This window comes from Grammomys surdaster, unplaced genomic scaffold (assembly GCF_004785775.1).
Source record: "Grammomys surdaster isolate TR1022 unplaced genomic scaffold, NIH_TR_1.0 126063, whole genome shotgun sequence".
Taxonomy (NCBI): Eukaryota; Metazoa; Chordata; class Mammalia; order Rodentia; family Muridae; genus Grammomys; species Grammomys surdaster.
In genome coordinates this window covers 1,630,603-1,652,087 of record NW_021620873.1, presented here as the reverse complement: position 1 = coordinate 1,652,087, position 21,485 = coordinate 1,630,603, and the positions used below count along the sequence as shown (strand labels likewise).

The window sequence follows — 21,485 nt, the reverse complement described above, 5'->3', positions numbered from 1 at the left end:
AACAGGGAGAGAGATGGAGAGACAGAGAACAGGGAGAGAGATGGAGAGAGAGGTGACAGGGAGAGAGGAGAGAGAGAACAGGGAGAGAGACACAGAGTGAACAGGGAGAGAGATGGAGAGAGAGAGAGAGTTTGTTTGATTGATTACAAGGACCCAGACAAGGATGGCACCCAGACTTTGGTAGGAAATTACTGGCGGAGTTCAGCGATGACGAACTTTCCAGACTTTCAGAAAGCCAGCAGACAGCACTGAAAGGACTCTTGGTCCTGAGCAGATAACCAGTGAACTTGTGTACTTAGTCTTAAGTTTCTCTGGCTGAGAGGTTACTAGAGAGGCACGTGGGCTTACAGCCATTGGCTTAGCCTGACACTTGCAGGTTTTCCGTGTGGCCAAGAAGTACCTAATTCTTGTGTGCGGAACAAAAGGTACCAGAGCAGGAGACTTTTCTAGATTTTAGTTTAGGAAACTCTTCAGACTTCAGTTACAGTCATCATGATCCTGGAAGAAAAGGGTTCTTGAGTATTCCCCTCACCCCAACTTCAGCCTCCTCCACAGTCAGGAAATAAGATACTGAAATGAATATGTGCCATAGAAATGTGATCAAAAGGTTGGGGGTAGAGCTCAGTGGGAAAGCACTTGCCTAGCCCATGTGCAGGCCAGGGTTGAGTTTCCAATACTGGGGAAAACACACACACACACACACACACACACACACACACACACGAAGAAACCTGAGCAGTGGAACTATGTCTGAGGTGGCCCGTGTCTAGACCAGAGTTTTAATAATTTGCTTCAACAATGTATTGCTGGTGCATCTCTTCCCACTCAGCTGGCCTGGCATGACGGGTTAAGCTCCAGCAGTGTTCATGGGTGACAGGTGCTCAGCCTCTGATTTGGGATAGTGGCGATGGGTCATCTGGGACACTGGGGCTGATCTGAGCAATTTCTCGTTTGAGAGTTACATCCAAACAGACGACTGCTGTGTAGACTGGCAACCCGAGCTCTTTAGCTGTGCCCCCCTGAGATACCTGTTGTTTTAGCTCTAAATTTAATCACAACCTATAATTACGTTCTCCCACAGTCCACTAGCCAATCCTCTAAGCACAGCTCTCCTCTGTCAGTCATCCATTCAAAATACTGGACCGACTTCCTTCCTTTGTCTCTTTCCAAGCTTTTTCTCCTTGAGATATATACATATACATATACATATACATATACATATACATATACATATACATATATATGTTTGTTACATTTTCCCGTGATTCCAAGGCTGGTTTTTGAGCATCCGCTCTTCCTGCCACAGATGTCCTCTAGCTTGGGTGACAAATGTATACTGCCATGCCCAGCGAGCTTCTTTTTTGGCCCCTTCAGTTCCATGATCTTCCGTCTCCACCGCTTCTTGCTCATTGCTTCCATCCCCAAGAAACAAGGGACCTCCTGCCTGTAGCAGTCCCTTAGCCAGTCTCCCAGCTTCTATCCCTGGCCTGCAGATCTAGTAGAACCAACACAAGTCAAGATTAGCCATCTAAGCCCTCTGTGACTTCCCATCCAGGGCAGAGTAAAGTCAAGGTCTGCTGACCATTCTGGGTCTGTTCTGGAGTTCCCTTTGTCACAGACACCGTGGTCTCTACAGTATTCCTTTGCTGAGGGCTTCTTCACTGCTTCCAGACATACACAGCTGCCTGATCACTATCCCCTGTGGTATATTTGCACCTATTTCCTTGGAGGTTTTTCATAATCACCTCCTTGAGGAAATCCTTCCTTGAACAGTATGCCCTTCCCCTCCATCCCCCCCACCCCCGCCTGTCTCAGGGTCTTCTCAGTGTAGACTCTTTGGGTGCATTAGCCTTTTTTTTTTCTTGCTATAGAGTTTGGATCTTGACTTTCCCTCAAAATCTCATGTTTTAAAAACCTAATTTGCCCATCTTTGGCCCTATTGGGAAGTGGTGGAGCCTTTAAGGGCTGGAGTCTTTTAGGAAGTCTTCTGGTCAGTTAGGACTCTTCTTCATGTCTCTTTTGCTTCTTGGTCACCACAATGGAAGCAATTGCTACCCTAATAATAGTTTGATACCATAGGCTCAAAGCACCCGATCAAAGCACCCACGAAACTTCGGAACCAACAGAGATCCTTCCTCCTTACAAGTTAATTTGCTCACGTATTCTGTCACAGCAACAGAAGGATGACATGCTTTCCCTGGAATGGCAGCTGCTTGAGAGCAGAGGCCAAGCTCACGACAGTGCCCACAGGCACACAGCACATAGTAGGCACTCAGTTTCTTTTTTAAACTAAGTGAAGAGCTCACTTAGCCTGTTGCCTGCATGTATTTGCGTGCAGTCCTGCATGCCTGGTGCCCTCAGAGATTAGAAGACAGCATCAGATCCCCCTAGAACTGGAGTCATAGGTGTTTGTGATCTACCATGTGGGTACTAGGAATTGAACCTGGGTCCTCTGAAAGAGCAGCAAATGCATTTTTTTTTTTAAAAAAATGGGAGCAGAAACTAAAGCAGGTTCTGCTACAGCTTCCTTCGCAAGAGAGGATGGGTGCACTGGACGTGAGAGCATGCTTAGCGTACGCATTGCCCCAGATGGGTTCCAGATGTGGCTCAGAAGTGTCAGACAGGAGCACTAAGCCTTTTTCTCTGTGTGCTTTAGACTTGGGTGCAGAAATCACTTATCACCGATAATAATACTGATGACCGCTCAAAGGGGGCAAGCAGGGCTCAGCTGGGCTAGCTTCAAGATGATTAAAGCCCTTTTTATCTCATTGAAAAGAGCTTTTCGGTGGTCAGAGTAAAAGCATCCAGATGGAGTGCTCAGGTGTGCCAGGAGTCCCTTCTCCCGAGGCAAGTACATCTGTGACAGAGAGTACTGTGCTCCCCGTCCATGATCAAGACACCACAGTGGGCTTCTGTGGAGAGAGCAATGGTACCCTGTCCTCACCTGCAGGGATACCTGGTCTACATAGCTTTGTGGCTCGGAGCCACGGATTGTTGGGAACACGACTGGAATCACAGAGGCTGGCTGCGTGACTGGAATTCCCCACTCATGAGGGGGGGGCAGAGGATTGCAGTGGGACAGGGACACCAGATGTCTCCTTAGATTGTGTTAAAATACAGATATGGAGTACACAGAAAAATATGAAATAAACAGGTACCGAGCAAGCAGGGTCTGTGTCAGGCGCGTGGCAGTACTACTAAGAAATATTTCCTTCTGCACCCACTATGAGTTGCTCAATAGCTCCTAAAAAGCTATCTGGATGCAGTATAGAGAGGACTGCACCCAATTCAATGGCCATGCATTGGGGCTCCTACACATCCAGTAAGGGAATTAGGTGAGACAGCTTGGGACCACATTCACAACCGGGCTAATACCCCTTCAAGGAATCCCATTGCTCTAGGCATGGGGACCCACCTGGCACTGATGCAGCATGCTATGGTGACAGCTCTTTCCCCTTCTCAGTTCTTTCACCATGTCGTGTACTTCCTGTTCCTTTCGGGGTGTTCCCTCAGCCCCTGCTGACATTCATCATTGCTCTCTTACTTTGCAGGAGCTTTGACAGGCTGCCTCCGAGTGCAGCCCTCCCTTCTCAGAGTTCTTAGACTGTTCTTTTCCTAACCGTGACTGAGCTGTCAACAGGGACCTCAGAGGTGGGGGTACTCTGCTCCCCTCCCCCAGGAAGGCAGACAGGGCATTTCACTTGTCTACTTAGATGTGTTTCCCGGTAGCTGCTCAGTTACTCAATCTGATCTGCATGGAGCCACGGCCAGGTTGGGTGGGATAGGCTGAGGGCAGGGAAGCAAGAGGTGATCTGTGGGGTCTGAAGTCATCTGAAAAGACAGCTGGTAGAGTTTGGACTTGGGCTGGGCCTTACTTGAAGGGAAGATTGTGGCAGTATGGTAAGCACTTCAGTCAGAGATCCCAATCAAACACAGGTGAGGAAACTGGTTCTGTGTGATGGAGGGAAGCTATTTTCCCACTCTGGACCTTAATCTCCCTTCCACAAAACGAGACCCTGCAAGATGAAGAAAAGCAAATAATATCTAGTATGACAATGACATCATTCTCGTGTGTCAGAGCATGGTGGCTATATTATCTCTTGAGCCTGAACACACAGCTTCAGCATTGTGTCAGCTTAGTTCTAGGCAGCCAGTATCAACCGACCCTGGATGGTGACTAAGAGCCTGTATGTGAGGTCTGGCTGAGCTGATGATTGTAGATGAAGTGAGGCCCTGACCCTGATTCAGTGAGCACAGTGAGCATGTGTCACCGGGGTAGGGGTGGGGATAAGGGGGGGTATGTGGTCACTGATGGTGCATTGGCAAACCCTACTGAAGCAGAGTGTTCAACTATACTAGATGCCACTCTCAGAAAGGATATAAAGATGCTTCAGCCAGGAATGACAAATCACATCTCCAGGAACTTAGGGACAATGAGCATGAGGGAAAGGATTTGAGGAGAGAAAACAGAACGGGGGAGGACTCTGACAATCTGGAGAAAATAAGTCTGCTTGACTCACTGAAAAATCCCTCAAGTCCACTTCCTTAACTCTGTTCTAGTCCTTATTGGATGGGGCCAAGCAAAATGTTCTCCTACACAGCCAGAGTGGCTCTCCGAATCCTGCCAGTGTCATGGGAGAATCTAGATCTATGGGGGGAATGTTGTTGTCCAAGGCCACTGCGTGTCACTATTGATTTATGTCATGTTGCTAAGCCCAGGAAGCTGGCAACAGGATATGTGTATACCAATGAAAGACAGGAGATAGGTGAGGCTTCAGTTTTCAATAGATGCCAATTTCATCCTGGGTGATTTCAGCAAGGAGAGGAGTGGTCAGTTTATACTTTTAGTAATCACCCATGTGTCTGTCTGCTTCTATGTTCTTATTGCTTTCCATTCTTTGGATTTTCAGAAGCATGGCAGTCTCCACTGGGGAAATTTGTGTCATGATTAAACACACACACACACACACACACACACACACACACCTCTTTCTCAGTATTAATCACCTTCTCCCATAATTAGTAGTTAAAATGTCAAAGGAGAAGAAATTAATTAAGAGAACTATCCAGTGAAGCAAGGCCTGTGCAGCCAGGCTCTGGGGCTGATTATAAAAAGAGTTTCTTTAAATATTTTGAGCACTTTTGGGAGTCAGAATCCTTCTTTCTAATTGAAAGATCCTTCACTATACCCTCAGTTCTGGCTGGTAGCCAGGGATGCAGTCCTGGGTAAGGCAGAGGGTGGAAGGCCTTTCTTTATCCTTAGGCGTCTCTCTCCAACCTGGAATTGATGGCCACAGAAGTTCAAAAAACAGCAGGTAACCCAGACCCCATCTGAGGGTAGGAAGAGCTTCGTTTTTTACAGAGCGCCTACTGCTAGGAGATACTATGTAGCATTTCACAATAATCCGGTAAAACAGGTGGTACTAACACCTCCATTCTACGGATGAGGAAATTGAGGCTCAGCACTGTTGGTTGGGAGTTTCCCACTTTATATGTTGAGAAACTGATAAAGAAAACATTGACTCTAGGTGTAATTCTAAGCTTTGCTCTTTCATGGAATCCTGAAAACTATTCTCAATTCTATTCTGGATCGCTTCCCACCCCAGTTTTGACAGCTAAGCCAAGAGCCAAGACCCGGGCAAGGAAGGTGGAGCTGGGAGCACAGCGCCCCGCCCAGGTGTGGTTTCAGCCAATGGTGATGTGGCACCAGCAGCCTTTCGCCCAATCAGCCATCGCTCCTCGTCCCCCACCCTTTCTCCTCTGCTCCGCCCCTTCGCTTTCCCTTTGGCTCCACCGAGCTTGACGGAGCGGAAAGTCCCTTCAGTCTGCACCGTGCCAGCAGCCATTGGAGGAAGGGCTGTTACAGGAAGACCCAATCAGAGCGCGCGCAGGGACGGATCTCTGGACGTGATTGGCTAGCGCGGCGTCTAGCCTCTCCGCCTCCGCTCCTCCCTCCCCGCGGGCGGTTCGGAGGCGGGGCAGGTGGGGGCGGGCCCAGGTAGCAGGTTCGGCTGCGCGGGGGCCGCGCGCCTGAGGTAAATACTGGGGTGGTGTCTGTGGGGCGCCGTGCCGGCCCGGGACGCTGGTTCTTAAGCCGGGGCTGCGGCGCTGAGCGGCGGCCCAGGCTGGTGAGTGTGCGCGGCCGTGCGGCTGAGGCTAGGTTCCCAGTGTTCCTGCCCTGCCTCGGGCGCTCTGAACCGCGGAGGCGACCGTCGGGCCTCAGCGCCCGCCCGTTAGCTGCTCCGGGCCGACCAGCTTCTGACGTCAACCGCGGCTGCCCACCTCCAGCCTCCCGGAGGGCTCCGGAGTCGCGGGACTCCTGCACCAGAGGGCTTGGGTAGGAGCAGCGCGGGACTCAGTCTTTCTCTCTGGCCCGCCGTCGTTGACAGATAGGGAAACTGAGGCCGGGACCCTGCCTGGCTCCCAACGGCTGCAGGAGGCAGGGAGAGTCTCGGGTTATGGTACCTCACGTCTGTGCTCTTTTGTGGGTTGTTAGTGGCTTCCATCCCGGAAGAGCAGCCTGGTCTCGCTAATGGCGTGTTCTGTTTTTTCTTTCAGTTTCCCTGGTCTAGGGGGGAGGATGGTTTTGCACAGTTGTGTAGTTGGAAGGTGCGCCCTGTTGAAACTGGTACCTTTCTTGCCTTTTTATTATTATGGTCAACCTTGGAGGAGAACGCCAAGTCGTGAATGATGACGGTCTTGAACTGAGTTCAGCTAGGTCAGCTGCCAGGTTATTCATGTCCTTGGCATCTTTTTCTATTCCACCCCTTGGCATTTGCATGTTTTAGGGGTTTGTCATCCTCCAGCCACCAAGCCTTGCAATCTCCCAACCCCCGCCATCCCCGCCACCGGTCCTCTTTCTGATTTTTCTCTGGAAAGTTGTCTCCTTAGAGGAGCATTCATTCATATCTTGCTTTTTTTGTGTGTGTTGGGGCTAATCAGGGATTCCTAATAAGGTTGCTCATTTTTGTAATCATTGGCTCCAGAGAAGAATCCAGGCACCAAGAGGGCGTACATTCAAGCATCAGTCTCCTGCACACCCCCTCATACCTCAAGTAGGTTGAATGGCCCCAAGAATTTAGCCTGCTGCTCCCCGCTGGGTAGTGGGTGGATTTGCACTAGAACTGCATTAAGGGAAAATGATTTGTTGGAAATTCTTAGTGAAGTTCATGTAATTTGATTGTTGACAGTACCTAGAACATTCTCGAATGTTCTGCTGCAAAATTTTAAGGTATTCTTTCAAAGAAAGCCTTGTTTGGACTGGTAACTTTTGAGATGAGCTGATAAGACTAGAGACTTGTTATGTAAAAATGACATATTAAACAGAAGATAGCTAAACTGTGGTTAAGTGATTTAAGGAAGTCTTTAATTCGTGAAGAAAGGGCAGTAATTACCCTGCTCATCAAACAAGTGTTTTATTACTGGTTTGTATACTGTCATCTTACATTTTTAGTTTCAAATGAAGCTCCAAACTACCTGGTTTCATAATTGTGACATTTTTCCTTACTTGTTTCTACTTAACATGTGTAGTAGCATAGTATAAAATTATGATTTTTCCAGAAAATTAATGATATTTTAGGCAAAAGTCATGTTTCTCTATTTCTTGAATCTTATTTTTAACATAGTAGAAACTTCTGGTCACTTAAATAGGACAAGGAAATAGCATTTCGGCATCCACCTATGCTAATCAAGTTTTCTGGTCTAGACCCTGGAAAAACAAGGAGTGGGAAAGTCATGGTTTTAAAGCCCAGTGGCTAGGTTAGGTTTAACTGACAAGAGACAGCATTGTTCCTGTCGTCCTGATGTGACTGCTGATGCAGGAAAGCCAGACCTTTTTTTTTTTTTTTTTAAATAAACCTTATAATTCCCATTTGGTTTTGTGACTGTATCCTTGTGTCACAAGTTATTCTGCTCTTTGAAATCTTTGTATTTGTATTTACTGTTTAGGCATGTAACAACTTGTTCTTTTAGTAAGAGTTTTTTTTTTTTTTTCCTTAAATTAGTCATTCAAACTGTCTTGAAGCATTTGGAAAAGCTGTGGCTCTTTTCTTGCATATCCATGTCAGCCTGCTTACCTCTTTGTCGTTTGTGATTTGAGCAGTATTTAGTATTGTAATTTCTGTTCTGATTTAGAAAGCTTCCTGTGGTGTTTTAGAACAAGGAGGCTACCTCAGCAGAGGCTAGAAGTTGTTGAATTCCACCTGTCTTTGTAAGGTTCTCAGGGATGGTGGTACACCTTGATCCCTTGAGCAACCGGATGTCTTACAGTCTAGAAAAGTTATGTTACCACTTTTATGTAGCTGATGACCATTCATATTGTGATGTTTAAAACTTGGTAATTCTGATCTTTAATGTTTTTTGTAAGATTTATATCCTGATCATCTTATCATTTCATTCACTGGAAATTGGTCAACATTTATTTTTTTTAACCTTCATTTAGTTTAATGATTTTTATCTTTGTTTATTGAAACTCTCCTTTACTCAGCATTCAGGCAGTCAACAAGCTCATAAACAGATAATGATTTCAGATCTCTGTGATTCTCTTCTGTTCCCTCGTCTCCAGTGTCCCCAAGACAGGCCTGTGTTCATCTTTGTTTCAGGCTGAACAGTTTGAGGCTACACTGTTGTGGTCCATCCAGCTCTTACTTTTCTTTCAGTATTTCAGTAATTATCAAAACATACACCATTACTGTTACCCAGTTGGACATAGAACAGTGTTTAGATGAGTTGTTCATGATATACTCACCTTCACAGTGATTCCATTTGCCGAGTAACAAGAGAGTATACTTCAAAATCTCTCCCTTCAAACTAACTCCGTGTCATTGTGAACTCACTGTCTTATAGCTGTCATGACCTGTACTTAAAGCAGACACAGAATGGGTGGAAACCAGTTATCATACCTTAATGTGTATAGTTTTCAGGATCTAACCCTGACTGTATCAGAATACTGAACATGATCTGGAAAGAGCCCACAGTGTGATTTTGATGTTTCTCTTTGTAGATTCTTGAGGCAGTTTTTGTTTGGAGTTCTAAGGCTTTATTTAACTGTGCAGATCCGAGAGGAATGAGAATGTTGGCATTATATTCATTACTATAGGAGGAGGAGGAGGATGTGTTAGGGCATTTCTGTTGTAATGCTGATATTTTGAGATGATAAATGATCATTTGGTTTCTCATCCAGTATGTGTCTAGAAAGAGACAGAGTTCTTCATTCTACTTTATTATCAGTAATAAAGGAAATTAATTTAAATGTGTTTCAAACATACTCTTTTTCTTTTCATACAATTTATTTATTCTTATTTTATGTGCATTAGTGTTTTGCCTGCATGTATGTCTGTGTGAGGGTGTCAGATCTTGGGGTTACAGATAGTTGTGAGCTTCCATGTGGTTGCTGGGAATTGAACCTGGGTCCTCTGGAATTGCAGTCAGTGCTCTTAACTGCTGAACCATCTCTCCAACCCCCTGAAACCTATTCTTGATATATTCCTTCTAAAAGTGGGTAGGCTCACACATGTTTCTTCTCTTTGGATAATACCTTTAGAAAGTATTTTGTAATGTTTGCTTTGACCATTCTACTTGTCTGTTGTGACCTATCCTGTTCCTGAGTATAAACTGAGGTTCACTTGTGCAGACAAGCTGCAAACATTCATCATTCTTTGTCTAGTTCACTTTAAAATTATTCTTGAAAACTTTTTTTTTTTTTTTTACAAACAAAGCAGTTACATAATTCTTAAAACTGTGGACTACCTTTTGAGATCAAATTCATTTAAATCTAATGTCCTGAGACGTATACAATTATCTGTTTTGGTTTGATAATGTTTCATTAACACTAATTTTTTTAAACTTCAAATTGTGGCATTAGTTGTTAAGTTAGAGAGTCAATAGAATAGGCAGGTTCCAACTTACCATCTAAAGATATCCAGTTTTAGAAAATTTTAGAAATAAAAAGAATTTATTTGCCGGGCGGTGGTGGCACATGCCTTTAATCCCAGCACTTGGGAGGCAGAGGCAGGCGGATTTCTGAGTTCGAGGCCAGCCTGGTCTACAGAGTGAGTTCCAGGACAGCCAGGACTACACAGAGAAACCCTGTCTCAAAAAAAACAAAACCAAAACCAAAAACAAAAACAAAAAAAAAACAAAACCAAAACAAAACAAAAAAAAATTATTTTAAAAATAAAATAGCTTTGAAATGTTTTTAGTCAAAAGTTTTGAGATGCATTTTAAAGAGACCCCGAACAATAACTCACTGCTTTTTGACTACCTGAACCTGGGAGCAGTCTTAACAACCTCTTTGAAATAAGGCCTTCTGTACCTTTTTCTTCAGTACCCCTCTAGAATTTGTCTATTCCTCTTTATTTGTGTGCTTTGCTTTTTCAGACACACAAACATAGCTCATCACCTCACTTCTTAGAACTGTTTAGAAACAGTAAATTGGAAAGCAAGAAGGCCACAAAACCAGTCAGAGGCAGACTGCAGGAAACCACAGAAAATGGCTGATTGCAAGAGGGACATATAAGTATATACTATGATTTATATAAAACAGGCAAGAGAGCCAGAGGACAAGATGAAAAGCTTTATAATAAAGTAACATCTTCTATATAGAGACTCACTAATAATAATTTATACTCCTAATGATACCTAAGTGATCAAGAAAAAAGTAATTTCCTTAATGCTGACACACTAGCATTTTAGTAAAAAACCCAGACACTTTATCTTGGTTCTTGAGAGGCACAGAGCCATATTAAGGGGTTGTGTAGCTTCTTGGGTGTCCTTTTGAAGGATTTTGTTTACGTGGGGCTAAAATTGAGGTGTCTACAGGTGTATTATGTAAGTGCAGATATAAATTGATTCCCTTTCTGTTGAAGTAGACAGTGCCCTCAAGTGGAATTAAAGAGCACGTTACAAAAGGAAGCAGAAAGAGGAGCAGCTCATGCTGCCACTGCCTCCATCCTCACCAAGTGTGCAGATACTTCAAGTGACAGTGCTTTGGGGGAGTGCCTGCCTTATCCTTTCTAGGGTGACCTGAGTCTCTCATTTGGGCTTGCAAAGGGACAGACTTGTGAAAATGAAGGAATACTTCTAAGAGATATGTTACTATGTGTGTGGAATTGTCATGTTGCTTTATCATTACGTCACATAATACCATTTCTGCTTTAGTTCTAAGTATATTTGATTTAATTTAAATTTTTTTTTGGGGGGGGGGTTCGAGACAGGGTTTCTCTGTGTAGCCCTGGCTGTCCTGGAACTCACTCTGTAGACCAGGCTGGCCTCGAACTCAGAAATCCGCCTGCCTCTGCCTCCCAAGTGCTGGGATTAAAGGCGTGCACCACCACTGCCCGGCCGTATATTTGATTTTAATTGCAAGAATAAAATGAGTACATATGATAGCTTTATTATTTGCTATCTTTAGCCAAAGGGCTGGAGATGGATACTTCTGTCTCAAAGAAGGATGAAACAAATAACCACAGTCTTATAACAGAGATACAGGGAACTGTTCTTTTCAGAAAGATAATTACATAATGAAGCCCTTAATTTGAAAGGATGTAATTGTGTTTCTTAAAATTTGTTGTTTAGCAGTGAGCCCCTATGCCATGGATTCTGAACTGACTTATGATACCTGGCATGGGTTCCCTTTAGCAAAGCAGGCCTCAAATCCGATAGAGCATGGTTGCTTGTTCCCATCACAGTCCTGCCAGTAGTGACACCTGCTGGGTTAGTATTGTACTTCACAGGGTTCAAATATGTATGTAATATGCTTTGGTTACTCTCACCTCACCTCAGTTTCCTTCCACCCTTCATACTCCCTCCCTAGGTCCCTTTACTATGTTCATGTCTTTTTTCTTTTGTGACCCACTAAGCTTAATGAAAGCCATCTGTTGAGGATAGTTGGTCTCAATAGTAGATACATATCTGAAGATGATGGTTTTCTCTCCCCCAGGATCATCTAGTAGCCAATAGTTTAGCAAGGATGTACCCATGTACCCCTTCCTAATCCATGACTAGTTATTGACATATCCTCTCTTATATGGGCCCAGTGCAAGCTAGCAACCACAGCTGCTGTGAACTCATGATTGCAGTGGCTGTGTTATGGCCAGAAGATAGTGTTTTGCTCTTCTTTTCCCTATCTCCTAGGTTTTATATTCTCCACCCCCAACTCTACCCCATTCTACAACATTGCCTGAACCTAAGAGGGAGCAGTATAAATGTTCTGTTTAGAGCCAAGCACTCAAGCTGTCTCCTTTTCTCAGAACCTTGAACAGCCCAGACTCTCTGCATTCACTGCTGTTCATTGACAAAAAGAAGCTTCTTGATTAAGGCTGGTAACTTGGCAATGCCTATAACCACAGACATTTAGAAGGCAGTTGGACATCATGCCAATTTAGGTAAACAGCAGTAGTAAGTTAAACCCAAAGCCATGGTTTCTGAACTTGTTTACAATTCCTGGCATGGATTCCTTTTAGCCAGAGTAAGCCTCAAATCCAATAGAGCATGGCTGGTTGATCCTACTAGGATCACAATCCTGCTCCTAGTAGGCATGTCTTGCTTGCTGGATTAGTATTGTAGTTCCTGGGGTTCACAGCTGGGTAAGACCACTGGTCCTCCTCTCTCCAGTGCACATAGCATCTCTTAGCACTGTGAAAGCTAGTGAGCAGGGAGGAAGTGTTGGTCTCAGCTCTAGCTTAGTTTCTCTCTATCTTATAGTTAAGGAGTGTGCTGTCTTAAGAAGTAGAATCTCATCTTCTAGTTCTGGTGGCAACCAAGAGGATTGGCAAGAATCTGTATTGTCTTAGGGGCATTTAGGCCCTCCCTGACTGATAATTCATAAGGAGGGTATCCCATACCTGCCACTGGGAATTTTGTTTCATAATCATGGCTTCCAGGATCAGCAGTCTAGCCAAGCAGGATATCTTCCTTCTAATTTTCTTTCAACTTATATTTTTAAATTGGCTTATAAAATATTAGTTTTTAGACTGTCAAGATGGCTTAGCAGGTAAAGGTACTTGTTGTCAAGTCTGATGACCTGAGTTCTATTCTTAGAGCTGACATGGTAGATGGAGAGAACCAGTTCCTACATATTGACCTTGGACCTTTCATGTCAACTGTGGTCTTCATGTGTAGCAAGAGTGGATAACTTTGCCTTGCTCCTGATTTTAGGAGAATTGCTTTAGGTTTTTCTCTAGCATGATGTTGGCTATGGGCCTGTCATATACAGCATTTGAAATTATATAGTTTAAAATTATCAATTAAAGTAGGCTTTAAAATAAGGCTACAGAATTGTGTAATTATTTTTGTAATAGTTTTAAATGAAAAATCGAAGCTGGAAAATAATCACTTCTATATTCTTTTCTTTTATACATAGTTAAAACTGTGGCATAAAACCTACAATTTATAGATATAAACATCTACAATTCAGTATTATTATCCTGTAGTCATATGTTGCTATTACATAGTTCAAAATTTGAGGCTATAAACCATTTTCAATTATTCTTTATATATTAGATTATAATATTTATGCTTATTAATTATAAGAAATTAAATAGTAGTTTTAATTAATATAGTTAACATTTCCTTGTCTAAGCACAAAATATTTAAGATTATGAAAATGAAAGTGAGGGGGTCTAAAGAGATGGGTTAGCAATTAAGAGTCTATACTCCTCTTCCAGAATACCTGAATTCAGTTCCCTGTACCCATGGTGGGTAGCTCACAACTGCCTATAAATTCAGCTTCAAAGGATCCAACCATCCCCTCTTCTGGCTTCCTGGAGTACCTATACACATGTGGCATACAGTCACACAGACATAGCATGTATACATATAAATAAGATGTATAAAAATAAAATTGAGTCAGTAAAACATAGATAAATGATTTGTTTCAGAATGTAATATTGTCATATTTTTATGTATAATGTGTACTTTCTACTTAAGTTACATGCTTAAAAATAATAGCCTTTTTAATTAATAAGGTTATCTGTGTTTTCACAAAGCACTGTGTCTTATCCATTCAAGTAAGTCAGAAATGCTACTTTATAGTTTAAAAACCTCTCAGCTGAGCAGTGGTGGCCCACACCTTTAATCTCATTACTCAGTGGACAGAGGCAGGTGGATCTCTATGTTCAAGGCCAGCCTGATTTACAGAGCAGCTTTTAGGACAGCAAGAGCTTACACAAAGAAACCCAGTCCCAAAAAACTAAAACCAAACCAACCAAACAAACAAGAAACTGAAAGAAAAAAAATCTCAGAGTCTATATATGGAGATGACCTTAAAGTTTTTGTTAGATTCTAATTTTATAATTTTGAAATAGTCATTGTTGATGTCTGTAAATGCTTTGTTACTGACTTTCTTAAAAATGCAGTTACAGTAGACACAGTCAAGTGTCTTTTAGCTCTTTGAGATGTGTATGTATGTATGTATATGTATATTTAAATGAGATTTAAAGATCTTTAGCTTTAATTTAAGTTTGTATTGAATGGAGTCTAATGTCTGCTTTGCTTGTTTGCCAGGCACTTTGAATTGCTGTCTTTTTACAGCATGGATACCAGGTTGCTAAAATCTTGCTTTGGGACTTACAGTGAGTTCGGTTTTTTGGATTTTATGACAGATTTACTAGTGGTTCCTTTTTACCAGTTAATGTTCTGAAAGTTACTGTCACAATGAGCTCAGGCCTGTGGAGCCAAGAGAAAGTTACTTCACCCTATTGGGAAGAACGGATTTTTTATCTGCTTCTTCAAGAATGCAGTGTAACAGACAAACAAACACAGAAGCTCCTGAAAGTACCCAAAGGAAGTATAGGACAGTACATTCAAGACCGATCTATGGGGCATTCAAGAGTTACTTCTGCAAAAGGCAAGAAAAATCAGATTGGATTAAAAATCTTAGAGCAACCGCATGCAGTTCTGTTTGTTGATGAAAAGGATGTTGTAGAAATAAATGAAAAATTCACAGAGTTACTGTTGGCAATTACCAACTGTGAGGAGAGGCTCAGCCTGTTTAGAAACAGAATCCGACTAAGTAAAGGCCTCCAGGTAGACGTGGGCAGTCCTGTGAAAGTACAGCTGCGATCTGGGGAAGAGAAGTTTCCAGGAGTTGTACGCTTCAGAGGACCTTTATTAGCGGAGAGGACAGTGTCGGGGATTTTCTTTGGAGTAGAATTACTGGTAAGTTTGAAAAGACATTTTAGTGTTTTTGTGACTGTGTGTGTGCGTGTGTGTGCGTGCAAGCACATACATATTTTCCTCTTTTATATGCAGTATATTGTTTATATTCATGATCCTTAGGATTATTATTATTATTATTTTCTTTTTGGTGTACTTCTCAGGTTAGACCCCAGAGCCCTCTACCACTGAGCTATATTTCAGCCCCTAAGTTTATTTAATGATAAACTGAGAGGATATAAAGTTAGTGCTTGAAAATTTTAATCCCAGCACTTGGGAGGCAGAGGCAGGTGGATTTCTGAGTTTGAGGCCAGCCTGGTATACAGAGTGAGTTCCAGGACAGCCTGAGCTACACAGAGAAACCCTGTCTCGAAAAAAAAAAAAAAGTTAACTCTACCAATTATAATTAAATACTTCAAAAATTGTGAAATATCTTGTGATATCATCTACAGGGTTCTTAGCTCCTTATGAATGCTATTAAGTATAACAGTTTTGAGGCAAGAGTTTTGAAATATGTTGTAGCAGTTTCAGTTTGCTTATACTTATTCCTGATTTTTATAAACTGCCTTGGAATTTATTTCTGTTGGAAGCATACCTAAAATTTTTTTGAGTATTTCCAAACAGAGTATTTGTTCTCAGCAATGTCCCATTCTGACGTTCTTGTGAGTAGAAGCTTTATTTGCTTCTTGATTTGTTTTTTCAAGCAGGGAGAGTTAGGTTTTGACAGCCAGTTTTGGTTTATACTAGCAGGGTTGCCATGCTGCTTAACCAGCCTGTATCAGGTTCTCCTAATCTGGTTCTCCTCTGTGAAGTGCTTATAGCATGTGACTTGGAGTGTGAATAGGTTCACTAATACAGTGGATTGCATACAGCTCTTTCTCAATAAATAGAGCAAACGCTGCTCTTTGCTTAAGGTAGAATGACAAAAATTATGGTAGAATCCTACTGCAAATTTCAGTTTAACTCTTTCTCAAAAGAATTATGATTTGAAGTTATGGTAATTTCACCATCAAATACAGCTTTATTCGTTAAATACCCTAAACCCAACTGTAACAGTTAGTTGTGATATTTCTTATTACGTAATTTAGAGTTTTTCCAAAGTAATTGTCCTGTAATCCCTTTTATGAGTAATCTTTCTATATCTCTTTTTTTAAAAAAAATCTCTGAAAACTAGGAAGAAGGTCGTGGTCAAGGTTTCACTGATGGGGTTTATCAAGGAAAGCAGCTATTCCAGTGTGATGAAGACTGTGGAGTGTTTGTTGCATTGGACAAACTGGAACTTATAGAAGATGATGACAATGGATTGGAAAGTGATTTTGCAGGCCCAGGAGATACAATGCAGGCTGAACCTCCCCCTTTGGAAATAAACTCCAGAGTTTCTTTGAAGGTTGGAGAAAGTATAGAATCTGGAACAGTAATATTCTGTGATGTTTTACCAGGAAAAGAGAATTTAGGATATTTTGTTGGTGTGGACATGGTAAGAAAATTTTGGATTGTATTATTGTTAATATATGTATTAGTTTCATTACCAATTTAGGTTTAAATTGAATACTTAAAATGGATTAATATACAGTATTTTAAAGGAGACAGTCCGGTTTATCTTTGGTCCAGGAACATTGAAATAGGACATATGAGCAGATATAGAATGCATTTACTACATCTTTTTCCAGTTTTAATAAACTGGGAGAATGTTCTCAGTCTTTAAATTTTCCTTATTATAATTGACCAGTTAACAAAAGCAAAAATCAAGCCAAACCAAACTAATGAAAGATACTGACACTTCCCTGGCCAAGCCCAAATGTATGATACTGTATTTTCCTTTAATTTAAAAGGTTTTTTGTACATGTTTTATATATATTTAGTAATGTTTTATTGATTTCTCTGATAATAATGAAAGTACAAAGTCATTAATAAAAAATACCTAGGAAAAGAACCACACTGCATTTGAGTAGATTCCCACAGGATTTGCATTGTTTAAAACTGTTTCCCTATTGTGGTCAAATTGACTAAAAGTGTTTCCACCTTAACTATAGTTGGAGAACAGTTCAGTGGCATTTGGTATGTTCTCATTGCGCCTTTTCCACATCTGTCTGCTGGACTTTTCTATCATCTCACGGGGAACTCTGTCCTTATTAAATACATTCTGCCCAGTTTTCCCATGCCTGTTAACCACAGTCTGGGTACCAGTCTGCAGGCACTCAGAGAGGTCATATACGTTCACCTTTTCTGTTTGTGTCACTCATTTTTATTACTGAATAATCATACTTATACATTCCAGTGCACATACTGAATTAACTTGTAGCACTAGGAGAGTGAGAAGGAAGAAGTTGAGAACATTTTTATTATAGATTGAAAATATAGGCAAAAGTTCATTATGGATAGAAATTCCTTTATAATATCAACACCAGGATGTATTAGGAGAGGATATGAACAGTGGACTCACACAGGGGGATATTTTTAGTAATCATTTTTATTTATTCAGAAATATTGTAAAGAGATGGTAGGGCAAACATGTTTCTAGCATGTTTTTTTTACCTTGTGCTTAGAAATTGTATTGGATGCTCACCAGTTAGGTATAAAATAAGAAGTTGCCAGACTCTTGCTATGTTAAATTAGAGCCAAGGTGAGACCTGTGGGCTTCTCAAAATTGCTAGTAACTAAAACCAGTATTCCTTAAATGTGAGTTTAGTATTTCAGAAGAGAAGTTGTGGACTGGGTAGAGAGAAGGTTGGAGAAAGAAGGCCGATAATCTTTGGACTTAGACTCCGTATAGAGTCTTTGGCCCAGGCTTTCAATATGACAGGAGCTGTTTGGGTCCTCTCCTCCCTCGATGGTGGCCTAAGGGCTCATCTTGGTTAGCTCAGGCAGGCTGTCTTAAGGTTTGCCTGCCAGGTCCACCCACGCTGTCCATCACCATTTGATTTGTGCAAGCATCACTTCCAAACACTGTCTTTAGGCTTCTTGAGGAGAATGTTCTTCAACTGCAACTTTTCTCATGCCTTTTTGTTTCCAGGGGCACACTTTCCACATGCACTCCTGCTCAGGGCAGTTGTTTCACTGGCTCATCTGTCTATACCTCATCAACAACCCGTGTCCCTGGTGATACAGTAGAATATAACTTAGAAAATCTCCATTTTGGGGAAAGTCGCATATACCTATGAATGACAAAAGAATTCTGAGGGCTGGAGAGATGGCTCAGCAGTTAAGAGCACTGACTCTACAGGGGTCCTGAGTTCCAGAGGACCTACATGGTGGCTCTCAGCCATCTGTAAAGGATCTGATGCCCTTTTCTAATGTGTAGGTGTACATGTAGCAGAGCACTCATACATTTAAAAAAAGTCTGGAATCACTACCATTCTGCTTATAGAAAGTCATGTAGTAATTCAGATGAGCAAAGTGCCCAGAGATATTAGTGTGTGATTAACTTTTAAGGGTAGGTTTCTGGGTAAAATAATGCATTCCTAATGAATTTTCATATGCAAACAATGTCACTTTAAACCTCAGGTGGTGTTATTAATGCAGATTAAAGTCTGAAAAACACTTTAAACTATTTTTCTGTGTGTTTGCTATAACATTGTTGTTATTATTATTATTATTATTATTATTATTTCTAATATAACCTTTATTCTTTTGGGAAAAATAGTTAAAAGTTCTCAGTGTAAAATATTTTAGGGGATTCTTTTGTGAGAAATGTAGATGTTCATATTTACATTTAATTGAGGAAGGCTTAAAAGGTTTACTTTGTATGTCATTTCTAGGATAACCCTATTGGCAACTGGGATGGAAGGTTTGATGGAGTACAGCTTTGTAGTTTTGCAAGCGTTGAAAGTACAATTCTCCTGCACATCAATGACATCATCCCAGGTATGTTTCCTTTATGTATTCAGAAGACAGTTTCGAACGTGTGTTTTGTTATGAGAATGAAAATATATACTTTAAGATAGGTCTTTTGAAATTGGATTTTATATTGCAGAATTGTCATTAAATAGAATATTCTTTACCCCAAATAAAAGCAATAAAGGTTATTTCTAAAAGTAGTATTTCTAAAAGTAATGAGTGAAGTTTATACATTACCTGTTACATTGTTTCCTCCTAGACATTCTAATAAAGAATAATTGGAAGGCTCAAAAATACAAAAACTGCTACCTGTTGGAGTAAGAGTTGAAAGTAGGGCCCTGCAAAGAGAAGTTGGTTATCTCATCTACACTGCACAGTGGATTCAGGATTCTTGTTAAATGATGGTTGAAGTAATTGTGTTTTAAGATGGCATTATGATAGAGCATGCTCTATGACTATAGTCAGAAACATTACATAATTTTATTTATTGTTGTTATTATTACTATATTATATGTATTACAAAAGTAATAATCAGGGCTAGCAAGATGGCTCAATGGGTAAAGGGAGTGAACATATATATTTATTTCTGGGGATGAAACTCAGAGTCTTATACATGTGGTTTAAGTGGCACTGCAGTAAAACTCTTTACCTCTGAGCTAGAGCACAACCTGTGAACTTAAAAAACCAAATGAGAAAACCACCACCACCACCACCACTGAAAACCTCTGCAAAGCTTAAGAACCTTTTGTTTTGCTTCAAATAAATATCTCCCTTGGCTACTCTGAGGAAATTGGCAGTGGTAGCAACACCACCCTTGGCTGTTAGAATTCCCAGTGATAGGCTAGTGCAGTAGAGCCACGAGAGGCATTCAGAGATGGGGATGTTATTGAATGTTTTTATAACTGTGAATAACAGGAATGTGCTAGGCCTGGAATTAGATGGTTTATATGCTGTCTTTATGTTGTAAACCCATTTATAAAATAGGTCTTGATAATCTTTTTGTTAATTTAAATGTAAAACAGAAAAAAACCAGCAAAAGTAACAAAAACCAAACCAAAACAAAACTGTGGTTCAAATCAGACTTGGATTGTCTCTGATGAAAGTAAGTGGCAGTGCCAACATTTATGTCCATCCCTGTCTGATCATCATCCTGAGTTCTTCTCTTCAGTCTCCCAACAAATCCTGTATTCTCGGAGTGCTCTTGCATTATGAAGAAATGCATAAAAGCCATATTTCTTAGTGTCACATGCTAGGGAATATTGTTTCTATGGAGATGAATTTTGTGTCTGGTTCTATAAAAGATGGTTTTACTGTAGCAAGAATCATAAGTGAGCAGCAAACTATTTTTTTCCACCTAGTTTTTTTCCATTATTGGTAATGTTAGCATAAAATGTTTTTGAGTTTCTTTCTATAGCTTATTTTTGGTTCTGAATTTCTTGTTTCATGGAAATGGGAAATGAAGGCTCCTGGGTTGCACTCTGCCCTTCCTGTCTCCCTGTTGGTATCAAGGCATAAATACTTATTTTACAGTTTGAACATGTTTCCCACATAGCTTTTAGTTTTTTAGCAAGAGGTGTGAGATTCGTGTAACAGCTTTATTTCAATTTTGCTATTAAAAAAATCTGTCATACTTTTGATTTCTTTTAAGATATATTTGTCATTCTTTGAGAATTTTTGTACATATATACATATAATATATTTTGATTATAACACCCCCATCCAATTCCTCTTGGATCCCCCCTTCCCGTGCCTAATTCCTTGTCCAACCTTTTGGAAACAAATGATTTATATTTAAGGGAAAGCATATCTGTATGTTCATATTTTATTTAGTGGTATTTACTCTTTCATGCCTGTTTTATAGACAGTATAGTATAGGAAGTTTGTGAGTTGAAATAGTTTTTAATGTTTTAGTGAGTGCTTATTGTTTTAAAAAATAGCAATATAAAACACCATTTGTTCAGATAGTAGCAAGCCCTTACATAGATTTCTTTAGATATGGATAGTGCAGGAAGCAAAGCAGGTAATAATTATTGGGGCTGGACTGTAGCTCCGTGGTACATGAGCAAAGCTGTAAGTTCAAGTCCTAGTACTGAAGAGGAGTGATTGTTAGGGCCAGCAAGATGGCTCAGTGGGTAAGAGCACTTGCCTTCAAGCTGACCTAACTCCTGGAACTCACATGATAAGAGTAGAGAGCGACTCCTGCAGATTTTCCTCTGACCTCTGGACACTCATGCATGTACCTAGGCACATACACCCATGATAAATTAAACACATTTTAAAATATAATAATTCTTATGTCAAGCTTTCATTTTAATGAATGGAGATAGACAATCCATGAATCTATGATCAGTTAGATAGTACCAGGCTAGAGAACAGTATAACAAGGGGTAGGAAAAATGAGGTGTGGCCTGTCACATCTGTGTGTCCAGTAGACCTTGCGTGAGACAGTTAAGCAGCCACACAAGAAGTTATTGAGCCTCGAATTATAGTAGAGC

General features: G+C 41.0%; 1 protein-coding gene across 4 annotated transcripts in view; it reads left to right on the top strand.

The window, feature by feature from the left end:
• Window positions 1–5,991: 5,991 nt before the first annotated feature.
• Cyld (CYLD lysine 63 deubiquitinase) overlaps window positions 5,992–21,485 on the top strand; it is a 51,503-nt gene continuing 36,009 nt past the window's right edge. For 2 of the 4 annotated variants that reach the window (XR_003709739.1, XM_028755455.1), the window contains exons 1-4: window positions 6,432–7,055; window positions 14,503–15,156; window positions 16,328–16,630; window positions 18,912–19,017. Coding sequence is in view for 3 of the 4 variants with exons in the window: in XM_028755455.1 (XP_028611288.1) it covers window positions 14,653–15,156; window positions 16,328–16,630; window positions 18,912–19,017 (913 nt within the window). In the remaining variant the exon portion in view is untranslated. Of the gene's footprint in view, window positions 6,036–6,431; window positions 7,056–14,502; window positions 15,157–16,327; window positions 16,631–18,911; window positions 19,018–21,485 lie in introns of those variants that run through there. The other 2 variants (XM_028755457.1, XM_028755456.1) reach the window with 2 other exon arrangements.